The following is a 24,854-nucleotide window of genomic DNA, read 5'->3' as shown; positions in this document are numbered from 1 at the left end:
GTCGTAAAACCAAAACCAAAGTAATTACTCTGGCCAATCACATAGGACACAGACAATACATTGAACCAATCAAAACTCGAAGTAATTACATGTGGCTGACGCAAAGCGCGGGAAAATGCATGCGAGCGCGTCACAATTGGCTTTGGTTTTACTTCTGATTGGATGAAAAGATGGCGCGAATCTTTTAAGCCAATCGCATCGTGTAGAAAGTGCAAAACCCATTACTTTTCGACACTCAAATGAAAACCGCTCTATAGATTAAAATCTGTAAGGCCAATGACAATATGCAGTATTGGTTATCTTACCCTGCAGCATAGGTGCTATTGTTTGAGGAGATAGGGGAGGGAAGGGTGGAGGGCGATCACCGGAATTGGCTCATGGTGTCTGAGGTACACATAAGTCAAAGTTGGTAGGTTGGCGCCCTTCCCCTTCTCCCCCACTTTGACATTTTACCTTGTCCACCCTATTACAAGAATTTTTCACTCAACCTCAGTCTTCTGCTCTCAAAACTAAAGACGCTGCTTTAACAAGCAACACTCCATTTTTTAAGAAAATGAGATTAGTCTCTCAAGGTTGCCCCACCTTTTCCCAAGATGTAAACAAACAAATAAACAGCAAGTACTCAAAATAACATATCAAACTCTTCCAGTGCATGTACATATATTAATCTGCAAACAATAGCAGATAACAATAATTATTCTTCCCTCCCAGTTTCTGAATTTAACACTCATCCTGTTTTAAAAAATTATCTATCATTTCCTCACCAACAGTACTTGGCCAAATCTCATAAGGCACAAAATGTGTCAGCCATTCAAAAGTATTCATCAAGTTGCAATACTATTGATACCAATCAGAAGGCATTTTTGAACAAAATTATAACAGCTAGAGTTTTGAGAAAGATAACTTCACGAACTTTGAAATATCATTCTAACTCTGGTGTTTATAATAGAAGAGAATTCCCTATCATGTACTAGAAAGAATGCAACAGTATAATATTATGATCTAGGTTCCATTAAACTTAATACAGTTAAATTGACTGGCAATGACTTTCAAACTGCCATTCACAAGCAAAATAGCCTGCTGGTTATAAAAGGAAAATAATGAAACTCGAAAAAATAAATTGACTTCTGCTTTGGTATAAAGTGGAAAAAATAGTGATAATAAAAATAATTGTATAAATCTATAACAGCTCCTGAGAGCATGTAGAAGCCCTCATAATTATTATTCCAGACGGCAAGTTTGTTGTTTTCTAAAAGTTAAAACTTCTTTTGAACATCTGTTTTGAGCACACATGCATCATACTTCATTGTTTGCATTTGTCTCCATTGGTTCAACAGTTCCACCATCCCCTTCCCCTTTTGGAGCACCTTGGTCGCCTTGGTAAAATGTTGGCTGGAAATGAAAATAACTGTCATTAAGCCTTCAAAGTAGATGACCTACTGGCTAAAAAAGCCTGTGGCAGATCCAGGGGCCTTCCCCCCTCCCTTATTTTTAGACCAAACTGAGGCCCAAAGGCCAAAAAAAATTTTTTGGAGACCGGGTCCCCCCTCTGAATGTCTGGATGTGCCGCTGTAAGCCCCTCGGATATTCATTTGCACTGTAACAACAGGGCTCGAAAACAGCTTTAACCCTGCCCCACTATTTACACATAAATTCTTCACACTGATCTTCATACATTTCTTTAAAGAATTAGTTGAAATAGTTTGATAACAGATCAAAGCATTTTCTCTAGAGTGATCATTTTATTAACTCTCATAAAACTATTTCTCTTGGCAACATATGGATATCATTACGAGAAAATTCACGTTGGTCACTATTGGGACTAAAAGGGTCAACTCGACCTCGACCTTTGGACTAGCCGTTCTCACATTTTGCTTCCCTGGGGTCATTGAATGCATTTCTTAGTTTATGATTTTAGTTAGAAGACGACTTGCGCACCATTTGCCCAGTGGGCAAGAGAGCATGAAGAGCTACATGTCCACCAGAAAAATTTCATTACCCTAAGCTACTAGACAGGAGCTTTATTCAAGCCCTGAACAAACTTAACGCATAAGAGCAAGATACACAGATCAGAAAAACAATCAGTAAAATCCTTGCTTAGGGGGTGTTTACATGGGAAAGCTCACACCAGCACAAGTTTCATACTTGGATGAATGTGTGATTTTGTATTGCATTTACATGATGATGGGTCATTTCATATCTCGGTTATTTCAAGGTTCACTTCATGTTGATAAAATACATGTGCGATTCAAAATCACAAACATTACGCAAGAGCTACCCATTTTAGTCCACCAGCAGACCGATTTCACGCTGAAACAGGTGGTCGTTTTGCGTTTACATGATACCATTGTGAAATTTCGTACCAGAGTGTAATTCTCGCTCCAGTACAAAAACCGGGGTGAACTCATGTCGGAGTGACTCGTGCCGGCACAACATTTTGTGATGGTACCGTGTAAACAAATACAGAGACATGAGAGGGAACCGGAGTGAACTCCCACTGGTGCTTAAGTCACCCCAGTGTCATGTAAACACCCTCTTAATAACAAACTGGCCCCAAAAAACTGTAATTTCAAACACAAACACTGGATTGATCAAGAAAATATGGTACATCAAAATGAGAGCATTCTGTACCATCACATACCTTGGTTGGCACTTGGTATTCAGATGCGGCAGGATTCTCAGACCCAGCTTCATCATCATCATCAGACTCTCCAGATGACTCTGATTCATCCTCTGACTTGTCTACCTTCTGAGGTGGAGTGGGGACAGCTGTAAAGGAACATTAATTTTCACAAAGTTGAGGGTACATGCATCCTTGAATAAAAGTATCCCTTTGGAGATATCAAGTGGCATTTCCATGCCCATCTGATGAATAGATACTCTAACCATGAATGCAGTTTATCATCTATGACTACTACATCTGTACCAGTTAAGACTGAAGTAATCATAGATGTAGTTCCAGATAACTTTTGAGTCTTCAAGTGAAATCTATAGAGTGACCACTTAAATGACACCTCTTTCACAGTAATTTCATGCAGACTATTTTGATCTCTGTATTTGTTTGTTTTTTGATGCACTTTGAAATTTTGCAGCAGGGCACTGTTGGGAGTAAATTGGGTTAATCCATAAAAAAGCACTCACCCCAGAAATTGTTTAAAATTTTTAAATGTGGAGAAAGGTAAAGCAAACCACCACCCACTCAACTCAATTGAAAATGCGTTGGGCTGCCAAGTGGGAGGCCATGAGTTCACACCTTTGCTAGACCAACAGCAGCAACTGAGGAGAAACAGCTGCCTTTGTAGTTAGCTTATCTGGTCTTCTTGGATAAGGCTGATAAACCATAGGGCCGCTTCGCGCAACCCCAGATACAAATGTTGCAGGACAGACTACCCACAAGTTATTGTTAAGAGTAGGAAGTGTGCAAAGAAAGTAGTGTCCAATAGCCCAGGGCTAGTGGATTTTGCTATCAGGCTATTGGGTGAATTCACTTATTAGCTTGCAAGATGGGCAAGTGAATTTTTTTGAGGAATTCAAATTACAGAAGAACTGTGAAATCAATCTGCTCATGAAAACGTTTTTGGGACTAGTTGAAATGATGTTTGGGCTGGTAAATGTTAGCTTCAGCTTGCCCTAATGGCAAGCTGTAAAAATAACTTTCGTCCAACCCTGGTAGGAGACTTAAAGTGCAGCCCCTGGTGTGGTTCACATTCACATTAGAAGGCATACATAACTCTCTACTTCATGAATTGAAAACTGTGCCACAAGCATACTGGCAAAAGAAAAAACCGGAACCAGTTTTGTAAATCAACCCCAAAAAGCCCCAGGGGGAGTGGATAATGAGATATTTAGAATTAACAATTTACAAAGCTACATTGAATTTGCCAGAAAGCAAGAAATAAGAAGAAACGTACTGGCCATTTTCTTTTCCTCCTGATCAACAACACCTTTTCCACTTAACAACAAATTATAACAGTTATCGCAGACTCGCAAAGGTTTTGAGGACTGAGAAGGCAGGAGAAACTTCTTGGTTGAACAGTTACTGCAGACAACCCCTCCACATTTCCTGCAATGGTGCTGAAGAATAATAAATCAATTAATGTCATTTTAACAAATTATATGTTAAGAAACTGAATTTTCCGTTCTAATTTTCTTTTTAAGAAACTGAATATTTTAACTACGCTTTATAAAACAGAGTACAAAAAAATGGGAGATAACATGTATCAAACCCTGTCCCTCCGGCTCCGAAGGTCACGTGTTACTGCACATACAATAACAAAAGAAATGACCTTACCATCATTCATTCTTACACCAACGATAGCATAGAACCTTGTAAGCCAGTAAGCACAAAAATTGCACAGGAGATGTTAAAAAACATGTAAAAAGCCAACCTTTTGACATCATCATAACCCCATTATCAAGACTAAGTGCAAATTATACAATGTGTATAAAACGTTTCAAGTCTCTAAATACACATTATTTGCAAAAATAAATCGTTACTTAGTCTAGATAATTGCATTGAAAGATCCTGCAGGGATTTACAGATGTCTGGAAAGGGGAGGCAGACCAAAAATGGTTTGTTGGCTGTTCATGTAACAATCATTTTAGGACATACTCTCTACAATCAGGCCTTCTGACAGACTACGGACCTTACGATCTGTCAACAGCAACACCCCTGAAAGTGTCGCTGAAAAATAGACTTCACATCCTTGCACTTTTTTTCACAATTATCCCATGTTCCCCGGTCATCTTCTTCTAGTTCAGAGGGAGATGGTCATTTAATGTCGTAGTTGTGCAAGGACAGCAAAGAAATTTTCAGAAGGACGTGATGCACGTGCAGAGTTGTTGTTTTGCTGATTAAACATATTCCTTTTGTGATGTTCCCATTGCCATTGCCATTGTAGTTTCGTAAGGTCCCTAGTGTGTCAATAAAACAACATTGATCATTCAAATTTACTGATAAACATACTCTTCGATTTAAAGCTGTGAACTTGCTCTTTAAACAATGCATGCAAGTTGATGCCTCGCTATCAGGAACCCAAACAGCTGCATGTTCAGTGGTGCCTTTCTTCCCCGCTAAAAAATAATCAGACCAAACAATCTCTGTTACAATGCAGTTCTATCTCAATGAAGTGAAAAAGAACCACATTTACCCTCTGTATGGAAGACAACAATTTTTTATTCCGCAAATGAATTAAACAATTTCGAACCTGAGAATGTTGCAGCTAATCAAGGCAAACTTGTTTACTCTTTTATGAGTACATAAGGTTATGCCTGTCAGTGTACATGGATCTTCCAGTCATCATAAAACGAAAGATTCAGTCAGAAAAGAGCAACAGTAAAATCTCTGTTTACTTGCCTGGTCATGTTACAGCTGTACAGCTCTACAGATTATGCTTATACAATATTATGAAAATCACAGCTGTTAAAACAAGGCTTGTTCAAATAACTACTTAAAGAAACAAACACATTTACACTGTATGCTAACTTTTTGCCAGTAGGTCTTGAATACACTTGTTGATGTGAGCCATCCATTCAGCCTTCTCTGTTCTTGTAGCTGCATAAACTGCAAATGACTTCTTTGCACTAATAATCTGCCAGCCATTTTTTAAATCTAGAGGTACAGTATACCAGATAGGAATGTTAGCAAACCAATCACTGACAGAAATATTACATCCACCATTAAACAAGATTATTTTCTGATATAATATTGCACTCATTAATATCAGACATTGTATGTCAAGGATGGTACATTTTCCTAGACACTTATACAAAATGTACCATTAAGCAGTGCTCTTACTTAAAACACTCGACCCAAAAAATTGGAACACTTACTTCCTTCATCATCCAAGGACTGTAGTTTTATATCCTCTAGAGGAATAACATGCTGCTTGTTATACTGAAATTGAAACATCATTATATAAGTTTGCAGCTATTTTGCAGGGAGTTTGCTAATTCTTTATAAAGCAAAACAACCAGTGGAGACAACCGGTCAGTAATCACTGTTACTTGAATAGTTACCCTCAGTAACAAGTGCTAGAATAACTGAGTATTGTTACTACTAACCTTTTTCTTGTTGATGACAATGTTTCCATAAACAAGAATATCATTGAATAAAAAGAACTGACGTGGCTTGGGTTTCTTTCTACAGAGCTTGGTCAGGACACCTTCACCAACCAAAACCCTTCCTGGTACCATCAAAGGCTGAAATAGTAAAAGGAAATTAGATCAGCTCTTGGACAAATCAATTGATCCAACATACAGCACCTTTAAATTAGGACCAAAAAACAACACATTACATAAATACATTCTAATTCAACCACAAATGGGAAATGACCAGCAAACCTTCAATCTTAGTAAAGTCAAACTCCGTTAATACAGACATGTTAACAGGGTGTCCATATTAAGCAGGTCATGTCATTTATGTAAAAAATATATACCTTTTGGGGAGCATTAGCATCATCAAATTAAATATATTTAATCGTCACAAAGCTGTGATTCTGTGCTAAAAACATTAAACACATACATTACTTAGTCAAAAGCGTCATCCTATCCAGTATGTTGAAGCACTGAGAACATCAACATGCTGTCCACTGAAAATTTTTTTTACTTTTAAAAAGGAAAGGTCTATTTCACCACGCAGTTAATAATAAAAGTGTCCACATAAGTGAGGTTGACTTTCTATGTGAATCTGTTGTCTGCGTGATGAAACAGGTGTCTGTTGTCCACACAATTTATATTAATGGGTGTCTATATTAAGCGGGTTGAATTTAGAGAAAGTGTAAGGGCTTTCCCCTGGGGTAAAGTCAATGAGGTCTCTGTATTAAGCAGGTGTCCATGGAGCAAGGTTCAACTGTAACTGTGGCAGGGTGGGTTCAGTTGGTAGAAGTCTGATCTCCTGGAGACTTAAAGGTTATAGGTTCAGTCTTTGGTACCACACCAATACTAGCCTGAGTAGCAAGCGCTACTAGATTAGTTATAGCGCGAAAGTTGGAGCGGGAGCAGAGAAAATGGAAGGGGGAGAGAGAGGGGAGAAGAGGAACATTTGCCCACAAACCCCACGATTCTGGAAAACGCCCCTTGATATTTCACGGTTCGGTTCATTTGTAAATTGACAGCTCGTCAAAATATAGCAAATAGATTACCATATTTGAAAAATTTACTTTGTTCCCTAAAACATGCTCCACGCCATTGCAAAACTGTAATAAAAAGAAGCTTTACGATAAAAGAAGGTTGAAACTCTAAGTGATTGCTGCGGAATTTCTCGTTCTTTATAGTTAAGTTAAATTTTGAACGTTATGTGGCTTTATCTCATCGGAAACCTTGTCAAAACGTTGCAAAGAAATGATTTGTCCAGAACAATTTACACCGCCAGCTATGAGTTTTGCAGAGCGGCTACTCTCTATAGGCCAGCCATTGTCGAAAAGTTCTCTACAATACATGCTGCTCAATTTCCAATCAGTTGTCCATGGCAGCTCTAGCTAGTGTCTAGTACCGATGTTCTGATTTACGTTGATGTTATCTCCAACAAACAGTCCATTTTTTTCCAGTCAGATAAGCACACGGTTGTTCCCAATAAATTGGCCTTCACTAGTCTTCACTACTCGATCTCCAATTATACTTTTGATCGAAGGGATTCAGATCTGATAAATCTTTGCACAAACATGATTCAAATAAATATCAGACCAAAGCATTTGTAATCTGCGACCACAAATCAGATCAGACCAGATCTGTGACGCACCGTAAACAAAACATACCTGGTTTGATTGATGTTTCGAGTGCTAAGTAATCAACATTACCAGCACCAATCAAATGCTGCGTTTGTGGGCGAATGCAGTTTTTCAAAATCGCGGGGTTTGTGAGCAAGCATTTCTTTCTCTTCCCTCCCCCTCCCTCATCATTCCCTTTTTTTTGCTCTTGTCCCAACGTTCTCGACAAATTCGCGTAGAAACGCTTGCTATGCAGGCTAGACCAATACTTGTGGCCTATTCGTCCTAAGGAAGAAGGCTGTTCCCATGCCCTACAAAAGTTAAGACTTTTGCATTGCTTAGGTGACCATGTAGAAACGGCAATCAACTGCAGCAGGGAACAGTGCTTTGTGCTAAATGCATTAACATGTTTATTCCCACCAATACATAGTACAAAGGAATTTGCTAGCAGTAGGGAATGCAAATTGAAATAAGCCCCATAGAATATATACCCTTACCCTGTGAGAAGAGATCGATGGGCCTCTACACATAGGGTACAGAATATATTGTTCTTTGTTTTCCTTATAATTATACGAAGCTCAACATTCTCCACATCGCACAAGGTCTCTGTAAACTGTAGAAGCCCACAACCACCTTTCATAAATTTATTGAAATAAAATACTACCTCAGGAGAAGTTGCAAAACAACCCTATGACCTTTCGAACACTACTACATGTACAAAAATCAAACATTTTCATGAGTGTTGAAGCGTGCTAACAACTAACCTGCCCCGAGGTTCCAAAACAATTTTCAACATTTCTTATACGTCTTTCATTAGCTTCCGTGTTTGCTGCGGTAAATATAAGGAAATATTAATAAAGTCAAAGCAGAAGCATATATATGCTTCTGGTTCTAGCAATTAACTCGTGTAACTTTAACAATGCACATTAAAGTTGTTTCAACTTGTTGCCTTAAATGCATTCGACAGGGTCGAGTTGTAATACCTGTCTAATAAGCCAGCTAATTCCTGACTGTTGCTCCACTAGATTCTGTTCTTAAGTATGAAAGGCATAAGCTTTCCATGACCCAATACAACTACATCGATATATTTATCGTAACAACCGAATGTCGATCTCTAATGGCATTATAAACCACAACCCTGTGGAGCACAAATCGAGTGCTACTTCATGGAGTCTAACACCCGTCTTTTCGGCGTTAATTTATAAAAAAAAGAAATTAAATAATTATGCTACTCTTTCTCTCTCTCTCTCTCTGAGCCAGAGGAGATCTCAAAAATACAGCAAGAAATGCAGAATTCCTTCATACCTAGCCTGTCCACCATCTTGGTCCGGCGACTCCGAGACTCAGCTAAAAGATCACATGCTAGCGCAGGTTATTTTGATTGGTGCGTGGGCAGGGCCCGGAAATTGTCACGCTGGAACGAGTGGGAGGATTCTCATATTACTATTTTACCGTGTATGGAAATGTTCACGTTGTCTTCGTTAATTTTTACCTTAAACAGGAAACTGGGTGGCTTTTCAAACGTTCGCGGGGTTGCAGCACTTAAAAAATATTGGGCGATGATGTAACCTCTAATTAAGTACATTTTGTCTCTGTTCTATAATAGCCTCGGACACTTCAATCAATCTTCACACATTTACACAAGTGTACGTATTAAGTAGGAAAACAAAGTAACTGATGAATAATCATTAAGGTAAAAGACATTAAGTTCATTTTTTTTCAGTGTCCAAAGTAGCAACAGCTTTCTTGTTGGACACCTTCACGTTCAGATAACCGGAAGCGGCAAAAGAGGAAATAAAATCTCTAATAATATCAGTGATAGAACATATAAGCAAAGCTAAGATAATTGAACAGGAATGTAAATTTCAAATGCTGAGCCCCAGCAAGAAATTTAAATAAAATCCAATTACCGGTAAGTCAATTTGCAGGCTCAAAAATTAACACCCAAGGGGGGTACTCCGGATATCAAGTGACAGGGAAGATCAAATGGGGGCAAAAATCAACTCCCCCCCCCCCAAAAAAAAAAACCCTAGCGCTTCAAACAAAACCCAAAAAAATCCCGGCCATGCCGAACTTCCAAACCATAAAAGTTTATTCGCGGAACTACGCAGCCGGGATGTGTGGGAACTATCACGAGATTATCTTGTTTTGAATACACAAAAAAAAATACCTACTTGAATGAAGCTACCCAAAAATATACTCAATGCCAAAATTTTCCAACCCCCCAAAATCCTGAAATCAAAAATTTCAAACCCCCCCAAAAACTTCAATCAGTCCTGTCACTTGCAATCCGGAGTAACCCGGAAATTTACGGTTGTGTACTGAATATAATAATAATAACAATCTTTTAATAGGATGCTCCATCACAAGAGTGGTTTACATAGAGGTCCTAATTACGAATATCCATATCCTGGTCTGACTGGAAGCAGGGCTGGAGGTGGCTTTGTTTGATATAAATATTACTTCTTTTCTAATGCAAATCATGCTATAATGCGTATCAATGGAGTGAGGTATTTCTTTACTGGGTCTTTACTGCCAGCCTGGTTAGGTTGTTTAGCATACAACTGTGAATCAGGCCTTTCCCTGTAGGACAAGAGCTTGCTGTACCATCATCAGGGTGCAAAGAAAGTCAGTTTTACTGCTTGCCATTCGGGTAAGCAGTAGCCAGCATGTTCTAGCCTAAAAGTCACCCCAAAAACTTTTTGATAAGCAGGATTGATTACAGTTTTTCTGTAATTTGAATTTCTCAAAAAAGTTTACTTACCTGAGCAAAATTCACTAGCCCAATAGCAAAATCCACTAGCACCAGGCTATCAGACAGTACTTTCTTTGCATGCTTTCTTTCTTTCTTAGCCTTATCATAAAAAATATAATGCTCTGTAGATCATAGAGATATTAAATAACAAGATAAAAGGGTAACATTGTTACCATTGTTACCCATGATGGGAAGATGAAAGACCCTGACAATGTTTACAAGGTTGGTACAAGAAGCAATTCAAATTCTCTTTATTGCATGGCTTGTTCTTTAAGCTATGCGCTCACTGGAAATGGCACGTGGCCCCACCTCTCCTGCTCGTTTTTTGTTTGTTTGTTTTTGCTTGTTTGCCCGCTCACTTGCTCTCAGGCTCTCTTTTTAGGCCTCTGCCAACTCCCCAAACATCTGATCATGAATGTACTGGGTATGAGGCCCTCTGAGGAAGGGGGGGGGGGTACATATGTCCCTGCATAATGGCCTGAACTTTATATACGGCCATTATTTTTGCATTTTTAGGAGTAGGCTATGTCCCTGTCGGTATTTAACCCATCTTAACATTGTTTGTCATCAATCCCTCTAGTCTCATGTTGCTGTTTTAAGGCCATGTTACTTGTCAGAATTTACAGGGCCTGCAACATGTGCGCGGAGAGATTTACGTTACTCAACTGGGGTCATGTAGCAGCTGCTCAGAAGAGAAGTCACAATGGTGCCTAACCCTGACTCCAAACAATACTGAAAGAATTGAAAGAATGACATGTCATTGTTTTCTGTGACCAATCAGGAGAGACCTTACAAGCAGCTCCTACTCAACTGTTGCTCTTTACACACCCTTATCCATTTCCACAGGAGAATCTACACTTAACAGTCAAATATTTGTATTTCCAATATTAGCTTTATTAGTTTTTATAAATAGTATTTGCTTTATATTTTAGTTTACTACTCCTCCCAGCTGGACACTGCATGTTTGGGGGATTATAAAGGTTCTACGTTACTACTCGACACTATAATCAAACAAACATTAAGAACATAGACTATGATAACAAAACAAAATGATAAGATAATCTCATGCACAAAATATTTTTTTTTATTTACTATTCCTTTCACTCTGCACACCCCAACAAATGAGTAGCAATGAGCAATATTGAAAGCCTGTGGAGAATGGCATCCTAAGATTATTTTCTAGTATTATCTTTAATTCCCCTTACAATTCCTTAATAATCTTAGAGGAGGAAAATGGCAGAGATTTCAGCCACACGTAAATTGACTTGAAAAGGTTATATTAAAATACTGGTATATGTATGGCAATACATTGAATAGTTGCTATTGTGGACATTTGTAATCTACGGAGCCCTGTTAGTGCCATACACGCGCACGTACAGCATTATATTGGGAATGTATTCTTGTTTCTTTATGGCGAACACTTTCTTACCCTTGGCGCGACTTTTTTTCTCTGGCGCGACTTTTTTTTACTGGCGCGACTTTTTTTCGAGGGCGCGACTTTTTTTTCACTGGTGCGACTTTTTCTCACCGGCACGACTTTTTTTTCGCCGGCGCGACTTTTTTTCGCCGGCGCGACTTTTTTTCGCCGGCGCGACTTCTCTGGCGCTCATTTGTAGACCGCTGCTAAATTTTATTGCGGGCTCAAGTTACGAACACGTGTACTTGTGAGCAAGATGGCTGACTCGGTTGACTCGGCTGACTCCGACCTGAAGAAGGTAAGTAGCATGTAATTTAGTTCTGAATACGGCCGTATTCCTAAAGGAATTACGAGAATGAATAGCGGGAAGGTAGCTAGTCTTATTATTTCGCTATTTTCTCTGTTGACAGAGTAAATTGTGGACCGAAACACAAAATAACAAGCATGATTCTTACTTTATTTTTATACGTGACAAGAAATTTCAAGTATAGCAATACTCGTAATTAATAGATGTCTAGTCCTGTATTAAGGTCCAAGGCAACTTCAGAATACCCAGCCACTTTATTTACATGTGCCGGTGTGCTTTGAAAACGAGGTATATAACAATAGTTGCTTTTCTTATTCAATTAGATGCTATAAATAAGTGACCGGGTATTCTGGAGTTTAGATCTTACTTTGTCGGTGTAAAATCATGTAGTGAGGTGTTGAACCTTGGGCCAGTTGATTTATCAGTTGGCACATAAATAATGATTATATGAAAAAAATATTATTATGAAGTGCAGTCTGTGTTAAACAATGCGAAGTTGTACTTTCAGCTTTTGTCATAGTGTTGTTGATTCACTTACAGGTTTGTAACTATCTACGACAACGAGGAGTGGAAGAAAGGGTAGTAGACAAATTTGAGGAAGAAAAGGTTAGCATAATTTTGGTTGTTTTATCCTGTTTTATAACTAGCACCCATCCAGGCTGCCTAAGCAGGTGCCTGTGTGTTGTCATAGGCAGCTAAAATCACTTGCTAGTCAATTGACTTTAGCTGGCTACTTTTGTGTCACTTTGTGTCACTTTGTGACAGGTTGTGTGACTTATTATTAATATCTAATTAAGGACTGCATGATTAGCCAGTCAATTTAATTACACGTGATTGCACGACCCAGTTTCTACAATGACACGGGTCAGACCTCATGGACGGTAGATGTATGATTCGAGCGGCTCACAATAAACATTAAAAGTTGAACGTCTGTTTCTTACAATTTTGCCATCAACAACAATATATTTTTGTAAGGAAAGAGAACCATTGCTCAAACCATCATGGCTCCTTACTATGTCTTATCAGCCCTCCCTAACAAAGTTTTGTACTGATCAATAACATAACTCAATCTCCCCTCCCCTTCACAAACACACACCCAGACAAGGTCTAGATTTGACATCATCGCAAATGTTAATAGACTCCCACAATGTACCACTGGGGCATTTTAAAGTACTGACTTCTTTTGCATGTAATACAAATTATGACTTTATTTCACATTACAGCAAGAGCCAAACAGTGAAGGCTGAAGAAGAAATACCCCTATGGTGTTGCTCTCCTTGAGTTAATTAAAAAGCTGTCACAACAAAATAAACTACATTCCCCTTTTCCTGCTATTTCAATTCTAAAAAACAAGAATAAATTACATCTCCATTGGAAAAGAGCATTAATATACTAATTAACTTAAATCTTCTTATCCCAGATGGATATTTCAGCAGTCCTAAATGCGAGTGATGATGTCCTTAAAGATATGGGGCTGTCGACAGCAGGGGACAGATTAAGCCTTTGTGGCTTTTGTAGCACCGCTCAAGAGAAGCAACACAAGGAAGAAAAGGAATCCAAAAGACGAAGACTCCTTGAGGCATTCTTGTCTTCAAAGAAAGATAGGTCGACTAAGCTTACAACTGCTTCAGGCAACCAACAGCAAAAGAAAAAGCTTGAAAAGGAAAAAAAAAAGTCTAAACGAGTACAAGTTGGATGGAAACACTTCCGAGAGGAGGTTGAAGACTATGTTCTTGTACCTCTGTCTAAGGGAGGTGGCAGTAGGTATGCAACCATGCTGTTATCAAGTAACAGAACAGACATTATGAAAGTTTGTAAATCCATCTTTTTCCCTAATGGAGTGTCATATTATGGGAAAACAGAAGACATGCTATTTGCTATTGGAAATTTTCATAATGACCAAATGGGTGTTACCCTGGAAGTGAATGGGAAAGAGCTACCTTTCAATATTGGAAATTACATAGAGGCTTTTAAATTGAAAGATGTCAGGCTATACTTGTTGTCCAAAAAGATGACAACTCTCAGTGATGAAAGTGATGATGGCTTACCACCCATGATAATGAGTCATGACACCAATTCTTCTGAAAGGGCTTGTACAGCTGGTACTTCAATTGAGGACAGACAAGATGACAGAAAAGGCCTGATTGGTACAACAGAACAAAGGGAATCACTTAAAAGAGAGCAGGACACCGAGTATGAACTTTCACTAAAAGCAGACAAGCAAAAAAGAATCTCCCTTGAAATTGCAAAGGCTGAGGCTGAACACAAGAAAAGAGTTCAAGAGGCACGAGCTGCAAGAGTTTTAGCAGAACCCAGCACAGAATTTCTCACTGTAAGGGTCCGACACCCTACAATGGGAGTATGCTCTCGGCGGTTTCCAGCAAATAGTCGAGTGGCAGTAGTATATGATTGGGCTGGTTCTTTGACTCCAGACATAGTGGATTTCACACTCTGTGACCCTGTGGGAACACCGCTGCCACCAAGTAGTGAACTAGAGGATAGATGTACCTTGGTTATGGCTACTACTAGACATACGCCATCATTGTGTGAGTCTGATGATGACATTCAATTCATGGGATTTGGAGATGCAAGTAATGGTATTAACACAACACTGCCAGACTGTGAGTACAACATGGAAGGAAGGGAAATAAATACTGACGTGTAAGTAACTTAAACTTCCACTGCCAATTTCCATATAAATAACAGTCAGTCATCAGAAATTGTCAGACTGAAAATTTCCCACTAATATTTCATTTTTTTAACACATGATGCTTGGGCACTAAAAGGGCTCAGTTTTTATCAGGAAGTAATAAATTTATGTCTAAAAGTAAGGAACATTAAATTGGTCTTTTTAAGTAAGGAAAACGTAACTGCAGCATTGAACTTCCTTATACATGTTGTGGAGGAGCAGGGATTATAGTATCTACATGTATTTCGTGTGGTGTTATCCTAACAGGCATAAATGTAAGAAATTAATATCAAGGACAGACTTTCAGCGTTGCATTTACAGACAAGGAGATATATCTCAGAAATCTGTTTCATAAAGACAATATTGTATAAAAATTTGATTGCTCTACATTCTTTTCATTTTAAACTTGAACTTGATTGTTGTGTCACAGGCACCCCTTTCTTGTATGATGCTATGATATTTAAATTCAAGTTTTAATTTATATGTTATCCACAGTCATTAGAAAATATTGCCTATATACTCTAATGAGGGGCAAGAGGACCGTAAATAAACTACCAGACTTATGTGGGGAAGTTCCCTTATTTGCAGGTAGAATTATAAATATTATAATATATATCTATTGTGTACTCTTGACTTCATACCAATCACTGTGATGGTATTTGTTTACTTTTATTTTACTAGGCCCATGACTCCAATGCAGTTGGACAATTACTACGCCTCCATTCTGGTAGAGCAACCTGGAACTACATGTCACAGGGAAAGTTATTCGTCTGACAGTGAAGGTGACGTTTCTGCAAGTGAAACCCACAGTGATAATGTCCCAGCTGTTACTTGTTCTCAAGTGAAACCAGCACCTGAAATACTGAATGAACTAGCAGCCCAGATAAATGCTGATTGCCTCACCAAATTCAACATTGCTCGCAATTTCATATGGGAAGGAGCCAAGAGAGCAGTTTCCCGCAAAGTATTTTCGCCAGCTAACAAGGTATCTGTTAAGTTCACTGATGACACTGGGATCAGTGAAGGTGCCATCGACTGGGGTGGCCCCATGAGAGAGTTCTTTACGCTGATACTACAATGCATCCATGATTCTCAACTTATGTGTGGTCCGGAGAGCTGCAGATTCCTGTCATACAATGTAAAGTGTTTAGAAGATAATGACTACTTTGTTGCAGGACTGATGATTGCAATGTCACTCGTGCATGGGGGACTTGCACCGCACTTCCTATCCCCTGTCATGTTTCAAGCTCTTCTCAGTGACCAACCTTTGACAGTGCCATTGCAAGATGTCTATGATCATGAGCTGAAATCTTCTCTGAAATCTCTGATAGACTGTGACACTGTAGAGAAAGCAAAGAGCTGCACAGTTGATGGCAACTTGTCAACTGTTCTTGAGCTGGCTGGAACATTGGCAATGCCAATACAAACCCTGGATGATGTCAAGAAAATGGTTGTAGCAACTTCGCAGTGGTTTGTTCTCGGGCGATGTAAACCAGCCCTTGAGAGCTTCCGAGAAGGCCTCTCAGCCCTTGGCGTACTAGAAGCAGTCAAGAGATATCCTGATAGTTTCAGGCCATTGTTTTGTGATGTACCCGAGAAGCTGACAGCAGAAAGAATGGAACAATTGTTCAGGCCTACGTCAAGCCCTGTTGGTTCTTCAAAGGCATTAACCGAGAGTCTTGTTTTGTCCAGATGGGGTGATTATCTTCAGGACATAGAAGATGCGGAAGATTCTGACATCACCTTGAGTGACATTTTGTTCTTTACCACTGGCTGCAAAGTATTACCACAACGTGCGTTACCTGTCACCGTTGAGTTTTTGCATGAAGGGTTGTCAAGATTTCCCACAGCAAATACATGTTCAAACATCCTCCGTCTTCCAGTTGTGCATAGTGATTATGAAAGCTTCAAAGCTGATGTTACCTTTGGATTTCTCAATGCACGGGGTTTCGGTACTGCGTGACAAGCAAGGTGCAGTGCAGTTCAAGCCATTTTTGGACAACTGGAATTGGAAGTTGCTGGGCCAAACAATGCATGTTTATCAGGTCGCTTTTTCTGAAAGTTAAAGAAATGAAAAATAACAAATGGATGTTCAGTTTTTATTTCTTTTGTCAGCCTGGAAATCGAGTATGTACACTCAGTTTTCAGTTGTCAATTTTCAGGCTTAAAAAATAACAATTTCACATATTTAGAAAAAGTAAAAATTGAACACAGATTTTTTTGCAGTTTTCTACATTCAATTCAGTCTAAGAGTAAAGAAACGTCTTCAACAAACACTTCTTCTGTACCTTCTTTAGTTCCGAATTTTAGATGGCTCACGCACAACTTAAGGCCATGTTACACGAAGCGATTTTTACTGCAAGTTGCACCGCAACGTTTGTTGCGTTGCAAGTTGCATGAAAAAATTCACGTGTAACACCCCATTTTGCAACTGCAATTGTTGCGTTGCGAGTTGCAAGAAAAGTAGAACGACCCTCTACTTTTCGCAACGTTGCGAGACAAGTTGCTCGCGTGTAACATCCCCTCAGCAGCTTACAACGCAATTAAGTCAGAATGGCCCAATCAGAGCTCATCTTTCGCTCGCCATCTTGGTTGTTATTGTACGCGTTGCAAGTTGCAAGTTGCGAAAAAAGTTGCAAACGTGTGACACCCCCTCTGCAACTTGAAAGGTTTTTTAATCGTCATCATTGCGTTGCAAGTTGCAAGAAAAATTGCTTCGTGTAACATGGCCTTTAACCGTTGTACCTGCGTAAGATAATCATGTCAGCTGCTAATTAACTGGCTCAAACATCGCCAGTTTTGTTTTTGAGTGAACGCCTACAAAGGCTTATCGGGAGGGCGTTACTGTAAAAAATTGCCGTCTGTGTCAAATGTAAATGCACTCGGTGACATTTCTCTTGATGACAGCAAGTCTTGTGTTCATTTTAATCTCAGTCATATACTTTTTGATGTTTGGTTAAACGGCACCTTCCCAGTGGCATATTTTATAAAGACTCTTTGTTACTGTTACTGTTTGTTTAACTTAGAATGCCCAATGTCAGACTATCTAGCTGATAAGAGGGAGACACCTCGGGTATTAAAGGGTTACGGTTGCTGTTTATTACGAATGTGAATGCATTCAGTGCGTACACGTGCACATTAACATCAATTTTTATGATAGTCAACATTTCGTGTTCATCAGAATTAGTCCGTTTTGCTATTTGATATCTGTTTACTCAGTTGAATTGAGCTGATTTCACCTAAGATAATTATCTTATGTTAATATTCTGCTGTATACAATGAATATTGGCGGAGAAATTTTGTCCATTTTCTCCTTATTGCGTGTGCATCCTCCTTTTGACAAAAAGACGACAACAATGGATCGTTTGAGAAAGAAAATTGCTAATAAAGTTGATGTTTGGCTGTTGATGCTTTTGCTATTGTTCTAACAGTATTCTCTTCGCATCAGTCAGCATTGAGACTTGTTAATGAATGAAGAGTCCTGGCCAAGGTTTCTTTGGCGAGAAAGAACAGGCGCAAGGGGCAGGAATATTCGACATGTTTCTGGTCGACCATTCTCATAAATGTGAAGCTACAATAACTTCTCTATCTCGTTCACGAGAATCAAATAAAGATTCTGTGCCTCGTTAGCATTTTCTGGCATTCTAAGACCTTCTTCTGTCATGATGACCTGGGCAAGTGCATTGAATTCAGGTGTTGATTCCAGAGGCAGGTCATCACAACACATATCTCTAGCAACATCTAAGTCGTCAATGTCAACATCATGCTTGCAATCTGTGGCCCCTGTCATTTCAGGGTGATGGTATAAGAGACAAGGTCGACCATGGGGAGAACTGTTGTTCCTTGTTGAGGGTCGAATCCGATGTAGGTTCCACAGTCTAGCCACTCTTTGGAGTTCCTGACGGATAATTGTGATGTAACAAAACAGTAGACATTCTTCATGCACAGCATTGGCATCACAGTATAGTCCTCTGTCCCTCAAATCTTTAAAATGAGTAATCCACCAATCAGAAGCTCCTCTTCGCAGTTGTCCCCACCATGCTTCTATTCTCTGATTAGCAACTGATCTTCCATAAAGAAAACTTTTCTCTCCTGACCAACTATCTCCTCCTTCATGTCGTAGATAGCGTTGAATAGCAGCGATTCTCACGTTTTCTGTCCCCATGTCTCCACGAATTACACTGGCGGTACCTCCAACATTTTGTACACAGTTAATAAAATAGCTTGCAACAACGCCGGGATGATTATTCGTACGCCCAACTTCAAGCCACATGATTTGTCTCGAATATCCGTCAATACAACCGTGTATACAAAACCCATAAGGTTTCAATTTATCGTATCCGTCCAGGTGCCAAATAAAATTTGGGCCCTTTGCGTGATATTGTCGCCTTTGGAGTCTATGCCTTGAGCGCCTTTGTACCCCTTCAGGATCCATTATTCTTAACGCATTCCTAACAAATTCTTTGCTAACAGACAATTTATGGTCAACCACTAATCTCTGCCACATAGATCTGTAACCGACAATGCTTCCACTTCCTTTTAACTCCTCTTCCATGGCGTCTGCTATCTCGACAAAGTTGCTAAAGCGTCGTCGTCCAAGATTTTTTTGCGATAAGATTCTTTTAAGCTGTCGTAGACTTAAAGGTATTCCATTATTTAAAAAGAGACAATCAATGATTTCCTTATAATTGAAGCCCAAATGGAAATATTCCTCAATCATATGATTTCGAAGGTCGTTATCCGCCATGTCGTTATCCGCGATGTCTCAGTGATTTAGGACAGCGGCTCCTCCCAGAAGGTTAAAAAGACCTAACGTCAATAAATGAGGACACGGTTGATACGTGGTCTTGAACACAATTTTTTACATAATTTTTTGTCCCTATTACAGGACTAGATACTTGTTAAGGGTGCTGTAAAGCAAGAATCAAGCTTGTTCTGCCTGTTGTGCTTTTCCAGCCTGGCAAGGCTTTGTGTTTTTCGAGCAATAATTTACTCTGTCAACAGAGAAAATAGCGAAATAATAAGACTAGCTACCTTCCCGCTATTCATTCTCGTAATTCCTTTAGGAATACGACCGTATTCAGAGCTAAATTACATGCTACTTACCTTCTCTAGATCGGAGTCAGCCGAGTCAACCGAGTCAGCCATCTTGCTCACAACTGCACGTGTTCGTAACTTGAGCCCGCAATAAAATCTAGCAGCGGTCTACAAATGAGCGCTAGAGAAAAAGCAAAAAAAGTCGCGCCGGCGAAAAAAAGTCGCGCCGCTGAGAAAAAGTCGCGCTAATGAAAAAAGAGCCGCGCCAGGAAAAAAAAGTCGCGCCAGCAAAAAAAAGTCGCGCCAGAGAAAAAAAGTCGCGCCGGTAAAAAAAAGTCGCGCCAGAGAGAAAAAGTCGCGCCAAAGGTAAGAAAGTGTTCGCCATAAACACAAAAGAATACATTCCCAATATGATGCTGTACGCGCGCGTGTATGGCACTAACAGGGCTCCGTAGTAATCTCACAAACTTCTATGTTACCCAAGTCATATGCCACTTGCACACCTCCCATATTTTATGCACCTTATTTGCCCCCCAAATTTTGCATAACCTTTGTTTTTCATTTCTCCTACATATTACAGTCGTCCCAAGAGAAATTGAAAACAATGCTTATGCAAAATTTTGGGGGGCAAAAAAGGTGCATAAAATATGGGAGATGCAGTGCAAGTCACATATTAAAAGAAATTCCAAGCTGAATTTAATGCTTCTTGCAAGTAACTTGTACATTTCGCACTTGGACTGTATGCTAAACGACCAGCTTATTTTTAATATTTTATGACACCTTTGAATGGCATCTTTAAAGCTGTATTTACAATTCAAGTTTACTAAATAATGCTTTAAACATTGCAATTCCTTGGGTCTGACCCGTCAAACCACATACATGAAAATGACTTGAATCATGATGATGTACAAGAAATTTTCTTAGGAATAAGTGGTGGAAGAGGAAGTTTACGGATGTCTTGTGGAGAAACAATGTTCTTCAGGGTCTTTACACAGTATTCTTCAAGCTTGCAGACTATAAGAAAAAAATAGAAATTTAAGAAATAGAGAATACTGAACATTACTTGTGGTTAACTTGGTGTCATAAATTCAAAAAAAAACTAGTGCTTCTAAATAAATATGTTTTCCATAAAAAAGACAACTACAACACCAAATGGCTAACACTTTGAAAACTGACCTAGATTAGATTATTATTTTGTTTAAGACTAGACGCTAAAATGATCATGTTTTTACAGGGTCACTAAATCCTGGATTGAACTACCACTGTATTTGAAAATCTGAATCCCTTGATGTATTAAGCAATGGTTTAAAATCCTATGAACATAAAAAGAGGCAGCCTGGCTGAGTGTGCAGAAGCCCCAAGTTCAAGTAAGACCCTGACTGCTTGCTGGATTTGTTCCCAGTAGTCCTGAACTCAAATCCTTAACCACACTTGTCAATGAACAAGTAGTTCAGAGCTGTGCTCTAGCAGAGCCCGATGTAGCTTGCGAATACAGCTGTTTCTCCTTGTTCCTCACTGCTAAGGACGTTTTGCCAAGAGAAATGTCTGCAACTCAGCGACAGAAATTCCATACTGATGGCGTAAAATCTGTCTGGAATCTGGTTAGGAGCTCTGATTGGTCAATGTAGTAGTTATATTGTTTTACCTGTTGTTTATGAATGACAGACAAAAGGCCACAAAGGCCAAATGTAAACGTGATGAATCTATTACAAAACAGTCAATATTCTTGGAATAGATTCATTTTTAGAAAAAGCATCTGAGTTTTGCTGGAGCTCATTCGCAAAGATCACAAAACTTTACCATAATTGACCACGAGAAACATGAAATCAAACAAATTTACATTTGAAACCCCATGAATACCAGATTTATTATGTAAACATTAATTTACATCATCAGTTAGATGGAATTTCTTTCGCTGAGTAGATGTTCCTCCTGGTGAAATGTCCCTGCAGGCAGTGAGGAGCTAGGAGAAACGGCTGTATTCGCAGGCTAAGCCCAACGGTCCCTGGCATCTAACTTTTCCTATCAGGCAACTAGAAAATCTTAGTTTTTTCATATCAATCATGTGCTGTATGGGCACCCTAGATTTTACAGGCCCAGAGCATTGGGCTCCCTTCAATTTTCCTTAGAGCACAGCCTTGTAGTTTGCCTCCAGCTAGTTGGGATTCTTAACCTCCATTAATGTTTGATTTAGTCTAAACTGAAACCATGAGATTATCAATATTTCAGTATCAGTTTTAGATTTTATCTTTAGTTCATTCAAATTTATCAGTATCAGTATTTACTTTACTCTGGTGAAATTTCATCTTTTCGGTCAATATGCATATATTATTTTTAGCAAAAAACTTTATGTAGGCTTTAAGTTTTATTTATTTTATAAATTTTATGTCTTATTGTTATTACCCTTATCAGAGAATGTTTTTCTTATTTAGGGTTTTTCCTTCAATTTTTAATTTTCCTGTATCATAAAACAATATAAGCTAACAGTAAATGAAAAGTAAAATTAATGTACAGCACTGTACTTCTATTTTAAAAATTAGATTCCTCTAGGCATCTAGGAGGGGGGGGGGCAAGGGGGGGTCTACGGTGGCCCACAACTGTCACGGCAAAACCAAAAACCTCACGGCAAAAACAAAATACCTCATGACAAAACCAAAAACCTCACGGCAAAACCAAAATACTTCACACCAAAAACCAAATACCTCACGGCAAAAGCAATATTACTCACGGCAAAACCAAAGCTATTTTGCTTTTGCTGTGAAGTATTTGGTTTTGCCATGAGGTTTTTGGTTTTGCCGTGAGGTATTTTGTTTTTGCCGTGAGGGTTTTGGTTTTGCCGTAAGGTATTTTGTTTTTGCAGTGAGGGTTTTGGTTTTGCCGTGAGGTATTTTGTTTTTGCGGTGAGGTTTTTGGTTTTGATGTGATGTTTTTGTTTCTGCCGTGAGGTTTTTGGTTTTGCCGTGACGCGTGAGTTGTGGGCCACCATACGGGTCTCATCACGAGTTCACAAACAACAATTTTGCATTTCACAAGTCACAAAAGCAATTCTTTACCCTTTCACGCTTCACAAACAATAGAGGTCATACAAAATGCCAAAAACGTTGCATCCCATTTTGTAAAACAGTCAGTGCTTCAATTAGATTACTAAAGTTTTTCAAACCAATAAATTCCCAACGGGAAGCCAGCTGTAGGTGAGTATGAGCGCATTGAAGTGTGAAGTTTCATCAAAAGATTCAAAAGTGAACTTTAACAAAGCCACCATTCATGTTAAGGTTGTTTGGCCAAATTAACGATTTAATTTCTTCAATTTATTTTCAATGTACATATACACAAACGAGGATTTTGGCAGTTCAGGAGTTTCACGGAGATCACTTCAATCACGATTCACAGGACAGTTTTTCAGTAAATCATGATTGACGGACACCAAAAATGGTCGATACCACCTACGGCGTCACGAAAGTAAGCTTGCCATCCATACCCCCCCCTCCCCCCCCCCCCACCATCTACATCTTGAACAGGTTGATTTGTAGCATTCGAACAAGAAGTGAGAATAATGGGCGCTTCGAGGACGCACAACTATAATTTACTGCCTGGAATATTTCTGAATTACCCGGATCTTAACGACGGTCTATAAAAATCCTTACCGGGCAATGTTATGAGTACTTCAGCTCTTACAACAGAATCTTCACGATGCTCAAAATCCATCCGCCGTACTTCCGGTTCACCGGGGAGATATGTTTTTCTAAAGTTCAACAACATTCTTTCATTCGTTTTTGCATCCACTGCTATCCACGGATGAGTCACAAAAGTGTTCATACCCAGTTGACCGTTTGTAAGCAGAGTAGAGTAGCACACCTCCTTTCCCTCATAGTTTATCCAGATTACACGTACTTCCCTTCCTGTTCTGTTGATGAATATCACAGGGCACTTGACAAAGCTGTGTATAGACTTGTAAGGACGTACGGGTGGATTTTCTTCGACTTCTTGTTCTTCCATTTTGCAGCCAGTCACAACAGTAAATGAAAAGTAAAATTAACGTACAGCACTGTACTTCTATTTTGAAAATTAAATTCCTCTAGGCATCTAGGAGGGGGGGGCAGGGGGGGTCTACGGTGGCCCACAACTGTCACGGAAAAACCAAAAACCTCACGGTTACACGTACTTCCCTTCCAGTTCTGTTGATGAATGTCACAGGGAACTTGACAAAGCTGTGTATAGACTTGTAAGGAGGTACGGGTGGATTTTCTTCGACTTCTTGTTTTTCCATTTTACAGCCAGTCACAACTTGAAAGTTGTATTAAAAAGCTGCTGTACCAGTGTCTTGGTTGTCCGAGTCACGACTTCACGACACTCTATGATCTGAGCCGACACTATTTTTGTGGCCAGTGGACCGGTAAAAATATAGCTACTACTTCATTTAGGATGCACGAAATATGGGTCATGTTATCGCACAGTGCCGTGCAGGCGTTTTTTACACAGGGTCCACACGAGATGTGTTTGTCGTTAGAAAATCAAAACCCGTCGAAAACCACCGAAAAAGTGGGTTATTTTGATCGCGTTACAGTTTCGTTACACATTCTATAGACCGCAAACCAAGAGACAGAGGGGGCGCAGGATCGGCTTACAGTATAAAATCTTTTACTCGGCACTTCGTGCGACGGGCCTTCGGTCACCCTTCGGGCGACGTGCCGTGCGCCAGCGAGGATATGGCTTGCGGTTATTGATTCTGGATCAGATAAGAAGCGAAGAAATCGTTTACAGTAGATTTATAAAGATCCCATTGGGCTAATTAATCGTGCTAAGCGACAGGTATAGACATTTTTCAAGGTGACACTTTAAATAAGTAATTCATTTATTCACACGAAACTTCTCTGGACCCTGTGTTTTTACGGACGCGCGGTTTTAACCCGGGGGGGGGGTACTCCCATACATTACCTATACGG

At 39.4% G+C, this 24,854-nt stretch overlaps 4 protein-coding genes across 4 annotated transcripts; 1 reads left to right on the top strand and 3 right to left on the bottom strand.

Annotated features, from left to right (window-relative positions):
* Positions 1–643: 643 nt before the first annotated feature.
* Positions 644–9,067, bottom strand: LOC140928684 (pleckstrin homology domain-containing family F member 2-like). Its single transcript, XM_073378464.1, has 9 exons — positions 9,012–9,067; positions 8,471–8,535; positions 6,064–6,201; positions 5,833–5,896; positions 5,486–5,611; positions 4,967–5,073; positions 3,912–4,074; positions 2,642–2,769; positions 644–1,392 (listed from the first exon to the last, which is right to left on the bottom strand). The coding sequence occupies exons 1-9, from the start codon at positions 9,025–9,027 to the stop codon at positions 1,297–1,299; spliced, it is 903 nt and encodes a 300-aa protein (XP_073234565.1). The 5' UTR covers positions 9,028–9,067; the 3' UTR covers positions 644–1,296.
* A 2,920-nt stretch (positions 9,068–11,987) lies between these two features.
* LOC140926242 (uncharacterized) lies at positions 11,988–16,837 on the top strand. The gene is made up of 4 exons (XM_073376016.1): positions 11,988–12,176; positions 12,726–12,791; positions 13,606–14,846; positions 15,556–16,837. The coding sequence occupies exons 1-4, from the start codon at positions 12,135–12,137 to the stop codon at positions 16,835–16,837; spliced, it is 2,631 nt and encodes an 876-aa protein (XP_073232117.1). The 5' UTR covers positions 11,988–12,134.
* A 1,111-nt stretch (positions 16,838–17,948) lies between these two features.
* Positions 17,949–20,051, bottom strand: LOC140928682 (uncharacterized). The gene is made up of 2 exons (XM_073378462.1): positions 19,981–20,051; positions 17,949–19,683 (listed from the first exon to the last, which is right to left on the bottom strand). Exon 2 carries the CDS (start codon positions 19,619–19,621, stop codon positions 18,446–18,448), a length of 1,176 nt encoding a protein of 391 aa, XP_073234563.1. The 5' UTR covers positions 19,622–19,683; positions 19,981–20,051; the 3' UTR covers positions 17,949–18,445.
* A 534-nt stretch (positions 20,052–20,585) lies between these two features.
* LOC140927056 (von Hippel-Lindau disease tumor suppressor-like) lies at positions 20,586–23,946 on the bottom strand. Its single transcript, XM_073376721.1, has 2 exons — positions 23,556–23,946; positions 20,586–20,925 (listed from the first exon to the last, which is right to left on the bottom strand). The coding sequence occupies exons 1-2, from the start codon at positions 23,905–23,907 to the stop codon at positions 20,807–20,809; spliced, it is 471 nt and encodes a 156-aa protein (XP_073232822.1). The 5' UTR covers positions 23,908–23,946; the 3' UTR covers positions 20,586–20,806.
* Between the last annotated feature and the right edge of the window lie 908 nt (positions 23,947–24,854).

Source organism: Porites lutea, chromosome 2 (assembly GCF_958299795.1).
Source record: "Porites lutea chromosome 2, jaPorLute2.1, whole genome shotgun sequence".
NCBI lineage: Eukaryota > Metazoa > Cnidaria > Anthozoa > Scleractinia > Poritidae > Porites > Porites lutea.
This window is presented reverse-complemented; position numbering and strand designations above follow the sequence as displayed.

Coding starts and splice junctions, on each gene's coding strand:
- LOC140926242 (XM_073376016.1), top strand. CDS start 12,135: ATGGCTGACTCGGTTGACTCGGCTGACTCCGACCTGAAGAAG. Junction 12,177..12,725: donor CTGACTCCGACCTGAAGAAG/GTAAGTAGCATG, acceptor ATTCACTTACAG/GTTTGTAACTATCTACGACA. Junction 12,792..13,605: donor ACAAATTTGAGGAAGAAAAG/GTTAGCATAATT, acceptor TTCTTATCCCAG/ATGGATATTTCAGCAGTCCT.
- LOC140927056 (XM_073376721.1), bottom strand. CDS start 23,907: ATGGAAGAACAAGAAGTCGAAGAAAATCCACCCGTACGTCCTTACAAG. Junction 20,926..23,555: donor AGTACTCATAACATTGCCCG/GTAAGGATTTTT, acceptor TTTTTCTTATAG/TCTGCAAGCTTGAAGAATAC.
- LOC140928684 (XM_073378464.1), bottom strand. Junction 6,202..8,470: donor GTTTTGGAACCTCGGGGCAG/GTTAGTTGTTAG, acceptor TTACTATTTCAG/CCTTTGATGGTACCAGGAAG. Junction 5,897..6,063: donor TTGTCATCAACAAGAAAAAG/GTTAGTAGTAAC, acceptor TTTCAATTTCAG/TATAACAAGCAGCATGTTAT.
- LOC140928682 (XM_073378462.1), bottom strand. CDS start 19,621: ATGGCGGATAACGACCTTCGAAATCATATGATTGAGGAATATTTCCAT.